Source organism: Euprymna scolopes, chromosome 12, assembly GCF_053919585.1.
Source record: "Euprymna scolopes isolate OS-2025 chromosome 12, ASM5391958v1, whole genome shotgun sequence".
Classification (NCBI taxonomy): domain Eukaryota; kingdom Metazoa; phylum Mollusca; class Cephalopoda; order Sepiida; family Sepiolidae; genus Euprymna; species Euprymna scolopes.
In genome coordinates, this window is record NC_136493.1 from 39020006 (window position 1) to 39042196 (window position 22191).

General features: G+C 35.1%; 1 protein-coding gene across 1 annotated transcript in view; it reads left to right on the plus strand.

Moving 5' to 3' along the window:
• Positions 1 to 11731, plus strand: part of LOC145291253 (uncharacterized) — a 12663-nt gene extending 932 nt beyond the window's left edge. Inside the window, exon 2 of the mRNA XM_080136863.1 lies at positions 7754 to 11731. Coding sequence (XP_079992989.1) covers positions 7754 to 7936 — 183 coding nt within the window. The 3' untranslated portion in view covers positions 7937 to 11731. The remainder of the gene's footprint in view (positions 1 to 7753) is intronic.
• The last annotated feature ends 10460 nt before the right edge of the window (positions 11732 to 22191 follow it).

Here is a 22191-nt window from a genome sequence, read left to right on the forward strand (position 1 = left end):
GACCTTGATAATGTGATGGTGCCTGTGTAAAAAAAAAAGATAAGAGATGCCTATTGGTTTTAGGACTAAAGGGAAACTGCTAAAATCAGCAAAAAGAGAGTTCCACAAGCCTTCGGTTCTCGGAAGGGTCTTTTCCTTCTTTTTTTCATCTTCGTCTTTTTTTCTTGTTTTTCTGTTTTTATTCTTATTTCTTATCCTTTTTTCCTATTTTTTCCCCTCTTCCTTGTCTTTCGTTTTTTTCTTTGTTTTTTTTTGTTTCCTTGTTCTTTTAACTTCTTTAATTACACAATTTGAGCTTTTCCAATTTATTTCTATGTATTATGTATCACGTCAGTATGTTTACGCTCTTAAACCATGTCTTATCTAAAGAGGAAACCTTATGAACTTTTTTAAAGCTATTAATGCAAATACGATGAATTCTAATAGTATGTTTTTACTACTACTACTACTACTACTACTATTAGTACTACTACTATTTATTTTTCTATTTCCTTTCATTAATCATTCCCCATAGTTGCATTGTTTAAGCCTTTCACGTTTGTTTATTTCTATCATTGATCACGCAATCTATTTTCGAAGTCCCTGGACGTAATGGATAGAGTACTTGGTAAAATTTAGTTTTAAGTTACCCGCTTCTGGAAAAGTCAATCATCAGTACGTATGATACTAGGAATACAACTGCGAGTTACATGAGATTCTTACCCGAATCGAGAGCATTTATTAATGAATTAAATAAAAGGTTTCGTTTTAAATTCCGTGCAGATTCCCAAGTTTGATGGAAAGATTTTCGAGTTCGTCAGAATATACCGGAAGAAGGTCAGAACTTACATCGGCCGCGTTATGTAAATAACACTTAAGATGAGAACAGTAGTCTTAATGATCCAAATCATTTGAATTATCAATCCTCATCTACAAGAGTCAGGCATCGTTGGATATTTATCTAGGGGAATTTTATCGACATTTAAAGTGTCTCTTCGATCTTCGGAAACCTAAAGAATTCGACTCCGACTCCTTCCAAAACTTCCGACTCCCTTCGACTCCGAAATATTTAGAGTAATTGACATTTCTGCACTTAAATTTATTTTGTTTTGTTATTTCGAAAGAGTTTGATTTGGGACAAAGGGGAGATAATGATGAAAAATACATTAAAGCAACGCAATGACTCCACAGAGAACATAATGACCGTAACATTAATCGAATTAAATGTTTATTATAATTTTTAAACGAATGCGCTCTTTCACATAAAGAAATTAAAAAAAAAAACGTAAATTAGGAATATACAGGGTGGTCGCTAGAAAAGCGGGAAATTTGAAGGTCAGCTTAGATCATGAATAAGCGACGTGTTGCTATTTTTTGATTAGTGCCGTGTGAGTGTTGTAAAAATAAATCGTTGTTTGACGCTGCAGGGAAGTGCACGGACGACATTTTGTGTATCTATGAGTATAATATAACATTTGTATTTGAACAACTTTCTACAAATTATTCTTTGTAAAAATAAATCGTTGTTTGACAAATTTCCCGCTTTTCTAGCGACCACTATGTATTTAGCACCTGCAGAATACACACTGTGCTAAAATACCACCGTTGTCATTTAGAAACCAATTATTAACATAGGACGGGGGCGTATTGTAACTAATCTGTTCTTTCACTTAACAATTTAATAAAAATATAAGGTAAAATTAAATTGAATTAAACTTGAACATCTCATCTAAAAAACACAGTCTGTTTTAGTATTGAGCATGAGTAAAAATTTAATGTTACGGTCATTTCTTTATTGAGTTACATTTAATTCAGTAATTGTTACGGTCATTTCTGTATTGAGTTGCATTTAATTCAGTAATTGTTACGGTCATTTCTTTATTGAGTTACATTTCATTCGGTAATTGTTACGGTCATTTCTTTATTGAGTTACATTTAATTCAGTAATTGTTACGGTCATTTCTTTATTGAGTTACATTTAATTCGGTAATTGTTACGGTCATTACTTTATTGAGTTACATTTCATTCAGTAATTGTTACGGTCATTACTTTATTGAGTTACATTTAATTCGGTAATTGTTACGGTCATTTCATTATTGTGTTACATTTCATTCAGTAATTGTTACGGTCATTTCATTATTGAGTTATTATTCATTCGATAATTGTTACGGTCATTTCTTTATTGAGTAACATTTCATTCAGTAATTGTTAGGTCATTTCTGTATTGAGTGCCATTTCATTCGGTAATTGTTACGGTCATTTCTTTATTTAGTTACATTTAATTCAGTAATTGTTACGGTCATTTCTTTATTGAGTTACATTTAATTCGGTAATTGTTACGGTCGTTTCTTTATTGAGTTACATTTCATTCAGTAATTGTTACGGTCATTTTTTTATTGAGTTACATTAAATTCGGTAATTGTTACGGTCATTTCTTTATTGAGTTACATTTCATTCAGTAATTGTTACGGTCATTTCTTTATTGAGTTACATTTCATTCAGTAATTGTTACGGTCATTTCTTTATTGAGTTGCATTTAATTCGGTAATTGTTACGGTCATTTCATATTGAGTTACATTTATTTCAGTAATTGTTGCGGTCATTTCATTGTTGAGTTACATTTCATTCGGTAATTGTTACGGTCATTTCTTTATTGAGTTACATTTCATTCGGTAATTGTTACGGTCATTTCTTTATTGAGTTACATTTAATTCGGTAATTGTTACGGTCATTTCTTTATTGAGTTACATTTCTTTCAGTAATTGTTACGGTCATTTCTTTATTGAGTTACATCTCATTCGGTAATTGTTACGGTCAATTCTTTATTGAGTTACATTTCATTCAGTAATTGTTACGGTCATTTCTTTATTGAGTTACATTTGTTTCCGTAATTGTTACGGTCATTTCATTATTGAGTTACATTTGATTCAGTAATTGTTACGGTCATTTCTTTATTGAGTAACATTTCATTCAGTAATTGTTACGGTCATTTCATTATTGAGTTACAATTCATTCGGTAATTGTTACGGTTATTTCTTTATTGAGTAACATTTCATTCAGTAATTGTTACGGTCATTTCATTATTGAGTTACAATTTATTCGGTAATTGTTACGGTTATTTATTTATTGAGTTACATTTAATTCAGTAATTTTTACGGTCATTTCTATATTGAGTTGCATTTTATTCGATAATTGTTACGGTCATTTCTTTATTGAGTTACATTATATTCAATACTTGTTACGGTCAGTTCTTTATTGAGTTACATTTCATTCAGTAATGTTTACGGTCATTTTTTTTATTGAGGTACATTCAATTCGGTAATTGTTACGGTCATTTTTTATTGAGTTACATTTAATTCAGTAATTGTTACGGTCATTTCTTTATTGAGTTACATTTCATTCGGTAATTGTTACGGTCATTTCTTTATTGAGTTACATTTCATTCGATAATTGTTACGGTCATTTCTTTATTGAGTTACATTTATTTCAGTAATTGTTACGGTCATTTCTTTATTGAGTTACATTTATTTCAGTAATTGTTACGGTCATTTCTTTATTGAGTTACATTTCATTCAGTAATTGTTACGGTCATTTCTTTATTGAGTTACATTGTATTCGGTAATTGTTACGGACATTTATTTATTGAGTTACGTTTAATTCCGTAATTTTTACGGTTATTGGCGTTCTTTATTGAGTTACATTTAATTCGGTAATTGTTACGGCCATTTCTTTATTGAGTTACGTTTCATTCGGTAATTGTTACGGTCATTTCATTATAGAGTTATATTTATTTCAGTAATGGTTACGGTCATTTTTTTATTGAGTTACATTTTATTCAGTAATTGTTGCGGTCATTTCTTTATTGAGTTACATTTATTTCAGTTATTGTTACGGTCATTTCTTTTTTGAGTTACATATTATTCGGTAATTGTTACAGTCATTGCATTATGGAGTTAAATTTCATTCGGTAATTGTTACGGTCATTTCTTTATTGAGTTACATTTCATTCAGTAATTGTTACGGTCATTTCCTTATTGAGTTACATTTCATTCCATAATTGTACCGGTCATTTATTTATTGAGTTACATTTCATTCGCTAATTGTTACGGTCATTTCTTTATTGAGTTACATTTCATTCGGTAATTGTTACGGTCATTTCTTTATTGAGTTACATTTAATTCAGTAATTGTTACTTCATTTATGTTCTTTATTGAGTTACATTTAATTCAGTCATTTTTACGGTTATTGGCGTTCTTTATTGAGTTACGCTTAATTAAGTAATTTTTACGGTTATTGACGTTCTTTATTGAGTTACATTTAATTCAGTAATTTTTACGGTCATTTACGTTCTTTATTGAGTTACATTTAATTCAGTAATTTTTACGGTCATTGCCGTTCTTTGTTGAGTTACATTTCATTCGGTAATTGTTACGGTCATTTCTTTATTGAGTTACATTTCATTCGGTAATTGTTACGGTCATTTCATATTGAGTTACATTTATTTCAGTAATTGTTGCGGTCATTTCATTGTTGAGTTACATTTCATTCGGTAATTGTTACGGTCATTTCTTTATTGAGTTACATTTCATTCGGTAATTGTTACGGTCATTTCTTTATTGAGTTACATTTAATTCGGTAATTGTTACGGTCATTTCTTTATTGAGTTACATTTACTTCAGTAATTGTTACGGTCATTTCATTATTGAGTTACATTTAATTCAGTAATTGTTACGGTCATTTCTGTATTGAGTTACATTTATTTCAGTAATTGTTACGGTCATTTCCTTATTGAATCACATTTCTTTCAGTAATTGTTACGGTCATTTCTTTATTGAGTTACATCTCATTCGGTAATTGTAACGATCATTTCTTTATTGAGTTACATTTATTTAAGTAATTGTTACGGTCATTTCTTTATTGAGTTACATTTGTTTCCGTAATTGTTACGGTCATTTCATTATTGAGTTACATTTAATTCAGTAATTTTTACGGTCATTTCTTTATTGAGTAACATTTCATTCAGTAATTGTTACGGTCATTTCATTATTGAGTTACAATTTATTCGGTAATTGTTACGGTTATTTATTTATTGAGTTACATTTAATTCAGTAATTTTTACGGTCATTTCTATATTGAGTTGCATTTTATTCGATAATTGTTACGGTCATTTCTTTATTGAGTTACATTATATTCAATACTTGTTACGGTCAGTTCTTTATTGAGTTACATTTCATTCAGTAATGTTTACGGTCATTTTTTTTATTGAGGTACATTCAATTCGGTAATTGTTACGGTCATTTTTTATTGAGTTACATTTAATTCAGTAATTGTTACGGTCATTTCTTTATTGAGTTACATTTCATTCGATAATTGTTACGGTCATTTCTTTATTGAGTTACATTTATTTCAGTAATTGTTACGGTCATTTCTTTATTGAGTTACATTTCATTCAGTAATTGTTACGGTCATTTCTTTATTGAGTTACATTGTATTCGGTAATAGTTACGGACATTTATTTATTGAGTTACATTTAATTCAGTAATTTTTACTTCATTTATGTTCTTTATTGAGTTACGTTTAATTCCGTAATTTTTACGGTTATTGGCGTTCTTTATTGAGTTACATTTAATTCGGTAATTGTTACGGCCATTTCTTTATTGAGTTACGTTTCATTCGGTAATTGTTACGGTCATTTCATTATAGAGTTATATTTATTTCAGTAATGGTTACGGTCATTTTTTTATTGAGTTACATTTTATTCAGTAATTGTTGCGGTCATTTCTTTATTGAGTTACATTTATTTCAGTTATTGTTACGGTCATTTCTTTTTTGAGTTACATATTATTCGGTAATTGTTACAGTCATTTCATTATAGAGTTATATTTATTTCAGTAATGGTTACGGTCATTTCTTTATTGAGTTTCATTTTATTCAGTAATTGTTGCGGTCATTTCTTTATTGAGTTACATTTATTTCAGTTATTGTTACGGTCATTTCTTTTTTGAGTTACATATTATTCGGTAATTGTTACAGTCATTGCATTATGGAGTTAAATTTCATTCGGTAATTGTTACGGTCATTTCTTTATTGAGTTACATTTCATTCGGTAATTGTTACTATCATTTCTTTATTGAGTTACATTTCATTCAGTAATTGTTACGGTCATTTCCTTATTGAGTTACATTTCATTCGATAATTGTTACGGTCATTTCTTTATTGAGTTACATTTCATTCGGTAATTGTTACGGTCATTTCTTTATTGAGTTACATTTCATTCGGTAATTGTTACGGTCATTTCTGTATTGAGTTACATTTAATTCAGTAATTGTTACTTCATTTATGTTCTTTATTGAGTTACATTTAATTCAGTAATTTTTACGGTTATTGGCGGTCTTTATTGAGTTACATTTAATTCAGTCATTTTTACGGTTATTGGCGTTCTTTATTGAGTTACGTTTAATTCAGTAATTTATACGGTTATTGGCGTTCTTTATTGAGTTACGCTTAATTAAGTAATTTTTACGGTTATTGACGTTCTTTATTGAGTTACATTTAATTCAGTAATTTTTACGGTCATTGACGTTCTTTATTGAGTTACATTTAATTCAGTAATTTTTATGGTCATTGCCGTTCTTTGTTGAGTTATATTTCATTCAGTAATTTTTACGGTCATTGACGTTCTTCACTGAGTTACATTTAATTCAGTCATTTTTACGGTCGTTGACGTTCTTTGTTGAATTATAGTTCATTCAGTAATTGTTACTTAATTGATGTTCTTTGATGAGTTACTGCGTAGCTTTAACATATTTATTTTTGTTTCGTAAAAGATCATAAATTTCATAATTGCCCCCCTCGTTCGAAATCAATCTCTTCAGAAATGCCAATCACTTTAAATTAATATTCTAATAACTAGCGTTGTGGAGTTGGAGTCGAAAGTTTCGGAGTGGGAAACAAAACTCTTTTTGTAATAAATTATAATTTCGAAATAAATTAAAACCATTTCCGGGTAAACTATTGTCCTAGTGAAAAAAATGTTCGAACTTTTTTTTTTATAAAAACAAAAACACAATTCATGATGAAAGTTAAACACCGTAATTGTCTCCCCTTATTCCGAGTCGAACTCTACCTAAATTGAAAACAAAGCAATAAAAAAGCTGCAATGTTCCCAGTAATGTTGTATTATGTTTTAAAAATATCCGTCGAATATTCCTTCACTTAAGTTAACCTTGTCATCAACAACATCACCATAATATCGTACGAATCGAAAGATTATATTGTTGGCATTGGTTTCCCCGATATTTTTCTAGTCAGAATTCGATTTACGGCAGAGGCCACGTAAAGGTTGCCAACATCCTAAGTGACGGTGATTTTTGTGGAACGAACTGGATTCGAACTTGGAACCCAGGTTGTTTGTTAACCACCTGACCATCATCACCAACCAAGATATATTGAACTGATTATAGATTTGACATAGAAATGATTGAAACGCCCACCTGCTTGCAATGTAGGTATTAATTCAAAAATATATCTATTGGAAAGTGAATCGCTTTTGGATCAACGGATAACATCGCATCTAAATGAATATGCGTTGCCTGGCAACAGCATGCAGCACAGCAGTGAGATAACGAGAGAGAGAGAGAGAGAGAGAGAGAGAGAGTAGAGAGAAAGAGATGTAATATTCTTTTAAAGAACAAAACCAATTCCTCTCGGAGGAATTGCCAGCAAATTTCTTTTACGCTTCTTTGATCTTGAATAATCTTTATATATTTTGCAGGTAGACGGCGAAACGTACGACGGATTGCGCCCCGGGGGTAAAGTGCTGATACGGAAGAGAAAATGTCGTTTCCAAGGATTCTTTGCGTATGTCAAAGACCACAAGCATACCCACTATCACATGGTTGACTCGATTCCAAACTTACCGATTATCGATCCTTACAAACGAACCAGGAATACGTAAAGAACAAAGATTCAAGAATACAAGCAAAAAAAAAGAAAACAAGATCTTATCTAACGCAAGGGGGATAACTCTAACACATTTATGCGAAAACAATATTACTTAATTTCTTGAGCCATATATGCATACTAGTTGCCATGCCCGTCCCAAATAGGGTTCACAATAAAATATACTTTGTACATATCGTCATACTGAACAATATTAAAAAGAAAAAAGAAAAACATAGTTGAATGTTGTTTTGCGACGATTCATCAATGCAACCTTTGTTGAAGACACTGTTTGATACGATGCAGAATTAAAAGACAACATCGAAGAATTTGATCATTTTAAATTAAATAAGTACTTACTAACGTAGTGTATCTAACCAGGATAGTATGGTCTGGTGTTATATTTTATTATTATTGCTATTTATGCTAACCAAGTTAGCATGTAAACACCTGGAACCCAAAACGTTTTAGACTCAGTCGTTAAGAATAAGATAGAGCAAAATACTTTAACTCCAGTTTCAGGTTTTAAGTAAAATACCTTTATTCCTCGTTCTCCCGCCACGCATAACTTCTCATTACGACTGTGACGTTACTTTCATCTCAACCGTTATTGTCTTCTCTCACATGATCGTCTTTTCTGGCATGCTCCTTCTTCCTTTTTCCTTACAGTGACGTCATTTTGCATTTCGTATGCGTTTGCATATTTGCGTCCGCGCTCGGTTACAGGAGTTTTCACATAGATTATCATCACAGATCACTCACTGATTAATAACTGGTGGTAGTCCCTGGAATCTGATTAACAACAAGTCTCCCTAGATTTCTAGTACTTTTCATTTCTACTGATAACCTTTGCTAATAACTTTCGTTATCGTAGAATGGACATTATCCTTCACTGGGGTTTAATGGCAATAAGACTCAGCAAGGTCCTGGTGGTCCTCAAGATCATCCATTGGAGGTTTGGTTAGTGCTTTATTTCCTCGGTATTTCCATCCTTTTTGACCTCTCACGTCTGAAAGGGTGGTGCCTTTTTAATTTTTATTATTATTGTTATTATATTCACTCACTAGGAGTTCTCACACAGGTCATTATGAGAAATTGCTCACTGACAAAGATCGGTAGTGTTCCCTGGAGTCTGGGTGGCAACAAGTTTCTCTGGAAGCTGAGTGACATCAAGTCTCCTCAGATTTCCAGTACTCTCCCCCTCTTTCGATAGCATTTGCAAATAAATTTGTATTATCGCAACAGCCGCTTACTATTGATTTCTTGCTGGCAGCGGCCATTGGTCTCCACTGGAATTAGTGTGACAAAAAGCCTCCCCAAGTTCCCAGTCGTCTTCGCACTTGTCCAGCAGAGGTTTGGTTAGCGTTTTCTCCTCGGTCTTTCCATCCTCCTTGAATCTTTTCAGCTATTTGGCATTTTTTTTTGGGGGGGGACGATGATGAGGCTTATTATTATTATTATTATTATTATTATTATTATTATTATTATTATTCACTAAGAGTTTTCACACAGGCCATCATCAGAGAATTCTCTTTGCAAACGACCTTTGGTGTTTCCTGTAGTGAATGACAAGTCACCCCAGATTTCCAGTACTCACCATCCTTTTCTAGAACCTTTGCACATTAGTTTGTGTTATTGCAATAGCCGGTTACTATTGATTTTTCGTTAGTAGTGACGATTGATCATTACTAGAATTTGAGTGACAATAAGCCTCCCCAAGTTCTCTTAGCACTCATCCAGTGGAGGTCTAGTAAGTGCTTTCTTTTCTGTCTTTCCATCGTCCTTGACGCAATATAACTATTTAGTGAAGTGCCAGTTGATGCCGCTACATTTTGGGGTGGGGTTAACTTACAATTATACTGTTTCAGTTTTGTTCATTTTATTTGGTGTTTATTACGTTTTAGTTTTTCCGTTTTACTTCTGGTTTAGTTTCTATATGTCCGTTTAGTACTTGTAGCACATATGCGTTGTTAGATATTGCCCGGACAACGCTGAAAAGAGGTCCTCAACGATTATGATTATGCAAACCAAAACGTGTTGCCAGCTAAAGCATTTCGAATAATGAACATATTTCGAATAATGAACATATTTCGAATAATGAACATATTTCGAATAATGAACATATTTCGAATAAATATCTATTTACATGATTTAGAAATGTAAACTTGAAAAAATGATTAAACAATTTAGTTCCAACAAAGAAATAAAGGCATGTAAAACTATCAGATGATTATCTTAGTGATGTATACTAATGACGTCATTTAGAATTGGAGACGGTCTTTTCAAGAGTCATGAAAATGAGTTAGAAGAAACAGTTTGTCGGAGTCGGGAGAGTGACAGAGAGGGTCGACAGATCGTGATGGCTTCGAGTGGAGGATGTCAGAAATGACGATTTTCAGAATCAATGTTGTAACTTTCCAAAAGGGGGATTTACAAAACTCTGGAATAATTTTTGCCAGAAATGACGATTTCCAGAATCAATGTTACAACTTTCCAAAAGGGGGATTTAAAAAACTCTGGAATAATTTTTGCCGGAAATGACGATTTCCAGAATCAAATGTTGCAACTTTCCAAGAGGGGTATTTAAAAAACTCTGGAATAATTTTTGCGAGAAATGACGATTTCCAGAATCAATGTTACAACTTTCCAAAAGGGGGATTTAAAAAAAACTCTGGAATAATTTTTGCCGGAAATGACGATTTCCAGAATCAAATGTTGCAACTTTCCAAGAGGGGTATTTAAAAAAACTCTGGAATAATTTTTGCCGGAAATCAAAACCCGAAGCTCTGTTGTTTTTCAGAAGAATTTTTATTACAGCTTTCTGTGAAGACAAGACCCAAGATGTACAAGACATGTTACCCGATTGACCAGATATTGAAACCCCAAATAAGTATTAATTCTTTTTACTGTAAAGGCATTTATGTATATTATTATTCCGTCATCAACTGTACTTAAACGTACATACACACACAACTAACTCTAGATTAGACGATCACACGTATATACAGATCAAATGCATTCGCAAACACTAGACGATAACAGAAAGTCATAAATGTATACACAATTCACATCTCCCTCTATATTAATCGGACACCCACAACATTACAACATTAGTGTCTACAATCAAGTGTTTTCCGTAATATTTCAGCCGTTTTCATTATTAGTATCCTTTATATCTTTTCAGCGATCCCTCTGATTCGAATCTTCCCATTCTCTTTTTGAAGGTTTTCGGGATTGTTCCTAGTGCTCCTACTATTATTGATGTTATCTTAACTTTCTTTATCTTCTAGATGTCTTTCATCCTTCTATCCAGTTCTGTGTATTTGCTCCGCTTTTCCTTGCGCATGATATTTACCCTGTGATCCGCTGGAACTGGCAAATTTACGATCTGGCGAGACGTTTCCTTTTATTATTATGACACCCGGTCTTCTTGTTTGGTGGATTTATCTGTATGTGCGTCCAAGAACCTGTAGATTTTGTAACTTTTTTTTCAACTACTGCTACCGGTTTGTGCTTGTAGCATTTGTCTGGGTGTTCAAGATGCAGTAGTTTGCATAATCCCAAGTGTACTGTATTCTCTATTGATCTATCTATTGATCGTGTCTACTTTTATATTCTTTTCATTTGCGTGGGGGGGCTAATTTGCTTTGTTTACATATAAAATGTAAAAGATGTTCATTTAAAAATTGTTTATAACAAGACTATATCAACATTTAAAAAAAAGTGTCTGTGCATACGTTCGAGAATGTGCAGAACACCACAGGTGACGTTGTAATTAAGCGCTTCATATGCTAGTATGCCGACACATTCAGATGTTTTTTCTCGGTACCAAAGCAATGTCTAGGCAATTATTGAAATGGCTTTTTTCCTGTTGACTGCAGTAAGTTTTTAGTCCCGTGCAGTTCTCCAGGTTCATCCTCCTAGACTTTTGCTTCTCACTTTAGTACTTTAAGTAGAGGTTAGTCTATTACTAATACCTGAGCACCTCTATCGGGGAATTCCGACCGAACTTTTGGCTCTTCAAATGTCACATCATCCCATAATAGGGTGGGGATACGTATTGGAATGTCGACAGATTCCAGAGACAGCGCTTTCAATCATATGATCCGATAGGCTTTAGAAATAAGTGGTTTTCCGTTCATCCACAAACCACTTAGTCTCGACAAACGGTATGTGACACGGTCTCAAGGTTTAAAGGTCTTTCCCTTTGCAAACGGCAAATCGCTTATATATAGACGCAACTTGTATCGGCACTTTCACGTCCCCGTCAATAACAGAATCCGCGGCAAACCCTGGTCATGTATAAGCGTAAACAAAGAACCGGGGGAAATCAAAAATTTTGTTCGAACCGATCAATGTGGAGGTAGGTGTATCAATAGCCTGAGCCACGCGGGACTTCTTCAACAGCCGTCGTCTGTTAATAAGGCGCCCGACGGGGATGATCGTGAATTAGCTTTAGAAGGAGATAGATGGAGAGAGAGAGAGAGAGAGAGAGAGAGAGAGAGAGAGAGAGAGAGGGGCTTTTTGTCTGGATATCACGTGGTTTGCAACATTCGCTTGGTGTTATTCTCTCCCCTTTTAATCTTGAATATTTTCTATTCAAACATGGCTGCTATCATAAAACATGATTATATCTGCAATGCTTTGTGAGTAGAGAAACTGAGTATGAGATCAGGGTTGCCTTTTCCATGTATTTTCTTACTTAAATTGTCTGAATTAGTGTTAAAATATGTTAATGCTGATGCTGTTATTATTGTTCCTATTTATTTGCCTCCCCACGAGGGCAAAGTTAGACATAAGATCAGTTTTAAATGTTGAGTAAATCCAGCTTCCCCAAAAGAGGAAGTATTCATAGGAACTAAAATAATAAAAAAATGTCTCAGTAATGAAATATTTCTCTTCCACTTACTAAGGACAGAAAAGGTGAGTGCAGCATCAAAACAGATACTACACTCTTGGCCCCAAGGCCAAAGCATATGCCTCTCCATTGTTCTAGTTAAAATTCATTCTGGAAAGCAATTGATTGCCAACACCCTTAAGTAAAAGTGTTTCTGTGGAAGGAACTAGATTTGAACTTTGAACACCCTGGATGTCAGCCCGTGTCGATAACCACTTAGCCGCCTTCGCTTCCGCAATGTTGGTTCCATGAAGTCGCTGCGTTGCATCCACACTAAGAAACAAGACAATTTAAATGAGAAACCGCACACGTAATGCGAGAAAAGCGCATGGTAAAAAGTTAGGCAACCTTGATCTTATCCACATGTCATGACAAAAAATATAGTCAGCGAATATATCGTTTATTTTATCCTCATAAATGTATCCATGTATTATATAAAAAGTAAATTTGTTTGTTTGTTTGTGTGTGTGTATACGCGCGCGAGTTATTTCCCTATCGACTCAGAAACAACTGGACCGACTTTTTTAAACAAATTTACACGAAGCTACTTGATGTGTCGGGGAGTGTTCTTGCATAGTTTTTTTTTAAACGGAATGCGTCCGATAAGTATCGATAAATCGATAATCGGAACAATCCGATTAAAGGAAGTCCGATTTTCAGAGTTAACACTTTTATACAGCCTAACATCAAAACTGCATTTGAGAAGTTTTATCACCGCACAAGCAGAAGGTCCCAGTCCATAAAATTAACGGTATACTCTTTTATAAGACAGGGGTGCGTTCGAAACTAATGTTTCGTTAAAGAGCACAACTGATCCATGATACTCGAATTTTGTACGTTTAACTTAAATTCAAGTGATTATGCAAAAATAATTTCATAAAATCAACAGTTGGTTCTTTTATAAGACAGGGTTGCGTTCGAAATGAATGTTTCTGCACAACTGCACCATGATACTTGACATTTGCTTTTTAAACTTTAAGGGAATCCATTATTTACAGATAATTTTATAAAATCAACAGTAGATTCTCTACAGTGCAATGTAGACTACAATGTATTGCGGACTAATTCGCTGCAGGGAAGCATTTGAAGCTTTCTCTCAGGACGCTGCGGGGTGGTGGTGCTATCCAGAGCAGGAAATCAATCGATTTGATTAAAAATAGGCTATTTCATTGATTCCGATGACAAGAAAAGTATGAGCGGATAGAACACCTGTTAATCTTCATTGCATCCCGGACAACGTTGGATCTCCCTGCTACTGTATCTCTAAATGTTAATTTGCTAATTTAACTGCTTACATTTTGTTATTTTTGGCCTTCGGGACAAGATCAAAGTGTAGTATCTGTTCTTCAGATGCTGCACTTCTATTTCTTGTTCTCTTTCGGTGGAGGAGAAATCCTTCACGACTGAAACAATTTTTATTTTTGTACCTTTTCTCCACGTTAAAAAACGACCCTGGTGTCTAACTCTGTCCCGTGGGGAGGCATAGTAAATAGGTACATTAATACGAACGGTTCAATTGAATTTCGAGGTGAGTGATTGTTTTTGCTTATAATATAATCTATATATAAATAAAAGTAACATTATCTGTCCGTTTGTTTGAGGCATGGTCCCTACCAAACTCCTCTGTCTACAGACTTGAAACTGGATATATAAGGGATTTGGACTTGTGGAAAAAAAATTCGATTTGATTTTTAGTCGATAAAATAGCTGTTACAGGGTGGAAATTGCGGGGAAAAAACTTGGAAAATATAAAACAACTTTACATCCGCTTTTACACATGCGTAAATGTACAGTTATAGTTTTTGTAACGTTATATTTTAAGTTTTTCTATGCATAAAGACGTAGTATGGTAACGAATAAGGCTGAAGAGCGACATGTTTTGGTTTCGATTCTAGCTGGTGGCACGCAAGTCATATTTTTATTTTTGACATCACTACTATACATTGGGTGCAATATAATAATCACCCCAGTATTGACTCTATATTTTAATGAATGCAGATTTCATGGTTATTATTATAATTTTAAGCGTTTTTTACGACCAGCCATACCAGGCAGCCACTCCTGCATATTGGTTAGAATATGATAATCGATATAGAACTGGTGGTGCTTCTGAGAACTGGGATCTTGGGGAGGCTTAGTGCCACTCAAATTGCAGTATAAACCAATGGCCACTGCCAGCGAGAAATCAATGGTAAGAGGCTGTTGCGATGATGCAAATTTATTTGCAAATGCTATCGAAGGAGGAGGTGAGAGATGGACGTCTGGAGAGACTTATTGTCACTCAGCTTCCAGAGAACACCACAGGTCTCCAATCAGATCGTTTTATGTGTGAAAGCTCCATGTGAGCCGATAATAATAATAATAATAATAATAATAATAATAATAATAATAATAATAATAACTGTCGTAATAATTAACAAGAAAGAAAAATCCTGTCAAATCGTAGAGTTTGCTGTCCCAGCTGTTCACAAGGTGACTATCAAATAAAAGGAGAAACGGAGCAAATACACTGAGCTAGCAAGGGAGTTAAAAAGGGATTTAGATGATGAAGAAAATCGAAATTATATCTATAATAGTAAGAGCACTAGGAACAATTCCGAAAACTTTGAAAAAAGAATGGGCGAAATTAGAATCAGAGAAATGGCTGCAAAGATACAACGATTAACGATACTGAAAACAGCTGAAACTGTTGCAGAGCCAAAACATGAATAAGCGTTACAGAGAACCAAGAGCACTGAAACTGCACATCTACAAGTTATACATCTCCTCACCCATCCCCACCCATTGCCCGATCACCGTCCCTACCAAAAAAAAAAAAAAAAAAAAAAAGGTGATACCAATAGCCAACAAGGTTCAAGAAGGGTGGAAAGGCCGAGGAGAAAGAACTGGGATTATGGGGAGGCTTATTGCCACTCAAATTCCATTGGAAACCAATGGCCGCTGCCAGCGAGAAATCAATGGTGAGAGGCTGTTGCGATAACGCAAATTCATTTGCAAATGTTGCTGAAGGAGGTGGAGAGTGATGGGCATCTGGGGAGGCTTGTTGTCACTTAGCTTCCAGGTAACATCACAGGTTTTTAATGGAGATCTTTGATGACCTGTGTGAAAGCTTCTTGTGCGCTAATAATAATAATAATAATAATAATAATAATAATAATAATAATAATAATAAATACGAGATTTACATAAAGTAAAATATCACATTTAAGCAGATTTTACGACCGCTCAACGCCAGGCGGTCACTATTATATATTGTGTACAGGAAAAATAATTAACAGAGAACTGACTTTATTATAATAAATACGAAATCTGCATAGATTAAACTATCGTATTTAAGCATATTTTACGACCGGGCAGCGCCGGGTGACCTTTAAATATCATAATATTTGGAGGGAGATATTAAAGTAACTATTTATGTCCATTAGTCTTATTCTTGTATCAACACTAAGGCAAATATAATCTTAACACTCGTTGTTTATCCAGTGGAAGCGTTATGATAACACTGACCCCAACGTGACTGTTTTGAAAATGTGGCAGGATATAGGAGATCGGAAGTACTTCTTAAGTTCCTCATTTTCCAGACGACCGCATATATTTTTGCGTCTGTAGATTTGCTATTAATTTATCGGTATGATTACGCTGACACCTCGGTTGACGTCAGATTATCCAAGTTAAGCATCGTTGGGCCTAGTCAGTACTAAAATGGGTGACCATATGAGAATACAGGATTCTGTATGTGCTCTTGATTTATCTCAATCATATTTCCAGCAGTACTTGACTTCTTCCCACTGTAATCCAGCAGTGTTGACTCAGAAGGATATTCATCAATCTATCAATATCCGCCGATTGATATTTATCTAGATATGTACAAAAATTGAGGTATGCTTACATCTATCTGTATATCTCAACATGAGCATCTTTCCATCTGTATAACATAAATACAAGATAGTTTTTTTTTACAGACAACAGCATGCCATATTTAAAGTCCAATGTTAACAAAGTAAATGTCAAGGTGCCCTTTTAAATATTTAGACTGACCTATTTCGTCTGTCGTTCTCCTCTTAGTTATGTTTCACCACGGGACTGACACCCATCCTTATCCTCGCGTGGCTTTTGACTTTGGAACGTGATGACACATTACTTTTATGACATCTATATATCTTTATCATTCTGCCGAGTTTCTATCTATCTATTTCGTTACGTCTTTCCGTTCATCCATATCTATAATATTCTTCTATTTCCCGATTTATCTATCTATTTCAGTTCATGTTAATATATCTATCTAATTTAATTTATGTCTATCTGTCTATCAAGTTCAATTCATGTCTATCTATCTATTTATCTATCAATATGCATTCTATTTCCTATATATATATATATATATATATATATATATATATATATATATATATATATCAGTCAATCTCTGTGCACCTGTCTATTCATCGTTGTGACATTTTATTTTATCTCCATGTATGTCGATACATCTATTTAATTTCTATTAATCTGTATTATCCGCTCGTCTCTCTATTTCCGTTCATATCTATCTATCCACCCACCTATCTATCTATCTATCTGTCTATCTATCTATCCATCTCTGTGTCTGTCTATTTATGTTAATTCTTTTTCGTTCATGTCTATTTATCGATGTCAGTTCATATTTATCCATGTATCAATTTCCCTTTCACTTATCAATCCCTTCATCTCTTTCACTTCATATATATACGTTGGTACATTATCTACCTTGCTATTTGTGCACACGCACATGTATGCACACGTTTACAAAACCTAGATTGAACTGGCCTTTAGCCAAATAAAAGGAAATAGCGATTCACATATTCGGTTATGTCAATGTTCCAATGGAAATATTTGCTTTGAAAATGATCAAAATTCTTGGCGATCGATCCGTACGAAATCTACGAAAGCTGACTTCAAGCTGTATCCATGGCATCTTCATCCTATATCTTTTGTACCTCATACGACATCTGATTGTAGTTAGCGAATATTAAGTTTGGCGAGTGCGTTTTACACATCTGGAGATATTGGCATTAGGAAAATTGGTATTTTGCGTCTTTTAGTTCAAGCGAATAGTTGAGCCTTTATTATATACTAAATAAGTAGAAAACTTGGAAACTTGTCTATTCCACAGAATTGAGTGCTACAATTTTTTGACGAACTTATTCAAATGTCTGTTGTTAAAATATACCGTTTATTTCATCCCATCACCAATGATTGGGTTCTTGTTCTGTTTCAGTCGGAATTAATTTTTTACTTTCTCCCCACTCTCTCTATCTCCTTCTCATTCTCTTCCCTCTCTCTTTCGCTGAGGAAGAACCTTGCTTTAGTTAGTTCTTAGGACTGACTTTTATTCCAGATTGCAAATAGATTTACATACAATTTGTTGCTACCAAACTTTTATTCCATTACCAACGATTAGATCATTGCTCTATTTCAGTAGAAATTAATCTCTGCCCCCCCTCTCTCTCATTCATTCTGAAGAAGCTCCCTGCTTTGATAAGTTCTAAAAACTACCTTTCATTTCAGATCTAAAATAGAAGATTTACATCGAATCTGCTGCTGAAAAAAAGGGATGCAATCATCTACCTATAAAAAACCCAGAAGATGACGTAATGCAGCCACAACTTGAGAGGGGCTGCTCAGCGAGCCTTCATTGTCTGGACAGAATTCAAAATCACCTCCACAATCTAATAGAGGATGGTATCTTCTAATCCTTACAGTTCCTTTACCCAAAAGAAACCTTGTTAGTCTCTCTCTACTCTATTGTCTCACGGTGAAAGAATAACACTCAATATGAGAACAACGGTTCACACTATCTAAATAATACTATAAGTCTTTGTTATGTGCTCACTAAGAGTTTTCACAGGATCATTACCGGATGTATTAATGAGAACCTTGAAGATGAAGGCCGAGGATAGCAATACACTATCAACAAAGCTTGATACATGATATGACCATCCTACTTCTCCAGGAAGTATCTGACTCCTGATGCAATTCGCTACATCAGATATGTCCTAAGATGGAGTAATCATGCCACATCGAGAAGATGCTGATCAGAACATCGATTGCCTACATAAAATAAAATTTAAAGCGACTCAAAAATCCGGTAAAGGATGATCACTTCTATTTTTGTTTACAGACTTTTTATAAAAAAAGAGACGCTGTTTGTCAGAATGTTGATCCTTGTATAACACACCTTTTATGCCAAGGTTGCTCATGCTAAATTTTGAATTTTTGTAAAGTATCCTAAAGTGAAGTAATGAAACCACATCTTGGGAAGGGCTACTCAGCGACGCCTCATTGTCTAGACAGAATTCAAAATCGACTCCACAACCGTTAACCGATAAGTGTTTTTTTTTATTCGTATTTAATTGCTTTTCCGCGAGAGCAATAGATGACACTAGGTTGTTTTTAATATGGGGGGGGGAAACAAGCTCCTTCCAAAAAGGAGCATTCTGGTAGTAAGCAAAAATAAAAAAATTTGATTAAGCATAGAACGGTTTCATTGATTAACGACAAATTCACTTAAGCGTAGAATCAAACAGATGCTTTTTTTATATCATTTTCACCCCAAACAAGGCACATTGCCACTTTGGTGTAGGGGGCTACTATCAGAGGCAACAACTGTTGGGGTACTATGTAGGGATTTGGGCAGCAAGATGTCGGTTCACGTTACACGTGAAGTTCTGCATGTCAGTACAGTTGGGGAAGCAATGACCTGGAATGGAATTCCAGAGTCTAGCGGTTCTGGGGAAGAAACTACTGGAGTAGAAAGATCTTTTACATCTAGGGATCTTTACTGTGTGGGGGTGGGATTTAGCTGCCTGTCGCGTTTGTCGAAGGTGTCTACGTCGTGGGGGCACAAGTGTCTGCAGTTCACCAGAGCATTTACCATTAAAATACTTGTAGAACAGGCAGAGGGATGCAACATTTCGTCGATGAGACAGAGGCTGAAGCTTAGATGCCAGTTCAGGGCCTATGGCGACTCTCTTTTGAACCTTGTCTAGGAGCGAAAGACTAGTCGCAGATGCACCAACCCAAATGTGACAGCAATACGCATACATGGGCAAATGGTGGTCTTATAGAGGTACAGGATACTTTCGGGTGTTAGTAGTTTTCTAGCATGGTAGAGAGAGCCTACCTTCTATACAGCGGCCCTGGCAAGGCTTTCAATACAATTGTTCCAACTCATGTTTCCTGGACCAAAGAGTTTGAAGATGTACTCTCAGATAAAGAGTCACTGGCCATTGCTATTGGTGGCAGAGAAGGTTTCTTGCAATTATTGAAGGAAACCAGTTTAGTCTTGGCAGCATTGAATGTGACCATTCATTTTTGCCCCCATTCCACTACAGATTGGAGGTCATCCTCTAGTGTTTTTGCCATTTCTTTAGATATGTGTTCATTTGTTTTCCTGTCGTGCCTGTTATAGAGTGTGGTGTCATCAGCATATATATCCATCTCAGAAGCAATTTTGTCGATGAGGTCATTTATGAATATTAGGAACAATAGAGATCCAAGGATAGACCCTTGAGCCACTCCCACATTTATATAATATTGTTTAGAGGTTCGACCGTTGAGGACAACATGAATTTTTCTCTTATCTCAGAAGGATTTAATTATGTTAAGTATTCTACCAGTGATACCGTATGATCTAATTTTTCTGAGGAGATCCTCATGGCATACCCTGTCAAAAGCCTTAGATATATCTAGAGCTACAGTCTGCCCTCTCCGCTTTGTCCAGTGAATGGTATATACATAACGAGATTACAGTTAGGATGTCTGCTGTGGAACGGGCTTGTCTAAATTCATATTGTTGGTCAGTCACAAGTTTAGCATCTGTAAGTTGATGGGATAGAGCATGGTTAATTATGGTCTCAAATATTTTGGCGAAAAATGGGAGGAGGCTGATGGGGCCATAATTTGATGGGTCAGTTCTTTCGCCAGAATTCTTAAATACTGGAACCACAAAAACAGTTTTCTAACAGCCCGGAAAGCAAGAGTCATTAAGGCATTTGTTGTAGAGTTTGGAGAGAACTGGATCTACTTTGGCTGAGCATTTTTTTAATAGCACAGCTGGGATGAGATCGGGCCCACATGCTTTTGAAGTGTCAAGGCTTTTTATGATAGCATGCACCTGAGTACGGGTGAATTTTAGATAGTCTAGCGTGGCGTCTGTCCGCAAAGGAAAATCAGGTAGGGGTGGTTGGAAGGGTCCAGTGTGGAGTTTGAGGCAAACCGACTGGCAAGCATGTTAGCCTTCTCGGTTGCTGAGCAAACAACCTCGTGATTGTTGGTTAGTGGAGAAATTGTTGATTGCCCATTATTTGCTACACTCTGATCTCTCCCCAAACTGTTTATTATTTACTGACTAAGAATTCGCAAGGGTTTATTTTTTTGTTTTACACTGGAATCACCTCTTGTCAAGGCCCGGAGGCCATTCGAGGATAAGGGTTAATGGGTATACATTAGTCACTGTGATTATAGCGTAGTAAACATAAGTAGTGGGAATTTTGTAAATTGGATTACTTAGGTGGGGCGGTTTATCAAGAACTTGTTTACATTGGACTTGAAGACGATCAGATTGTAGACAAACGGAAGAGAATCCCACAGCCGTGCAGTTCTAAGAAAGAAACTTTTTCATGGAATCTACGTTCAAGTTTAGGCACAGATAAAGATGGTGGAAACTTATTGATGGTGGTTTTCGCTAGACGAATGATTTTTGTGAAAGTTTGACGAGGGGGCACCATAGATTGAAGCTCAGACGAGCCATTAAATAACACTAAAGCAGAAACAGCTCGCAACGTCTCTTCTGTGGGAAAGAGGTTGCAGGGAAGAGACAAGGGCATCCCCTACTAAGCTACGAAATCTATTTTGAACGCTGTCAAGGCAGGATAAGCTGTTTCTAGCAGCTCCTGCCCAGATGTGACAACAGCACTTTATCATTGGCCGTACCTTAAGGGTTTAAGATGAAGTAGACAAAGGACAGCCATGTAGTATTAATAATGAGGTCGATAAATAATTTGATTATTGCACTACTTCAGACAGTACCTTACTCCTAATAGAATAATCAACCTATATAAAATTCAAATACGGTGAAATACTGCTGCCACACCTGGAGAGGTATCGCTCGGAGCACCTTTCCTTTCCCACATTAGATATTTACTTCTTACCGTCGGAGGTACATCCGTTCATCTTCTGTTGCAACCCAGATTCCTGCTGTTTCTAACACGACAGAAAATGGAAACTGATGTACGAGATAGATAGATGGATGGAGAGAATAAATATGACTTCTTCATCTATGCTATCGCGCTGAAATAAAGCCTTCATTATTTAGAACCCCATACTTAACAGAGATA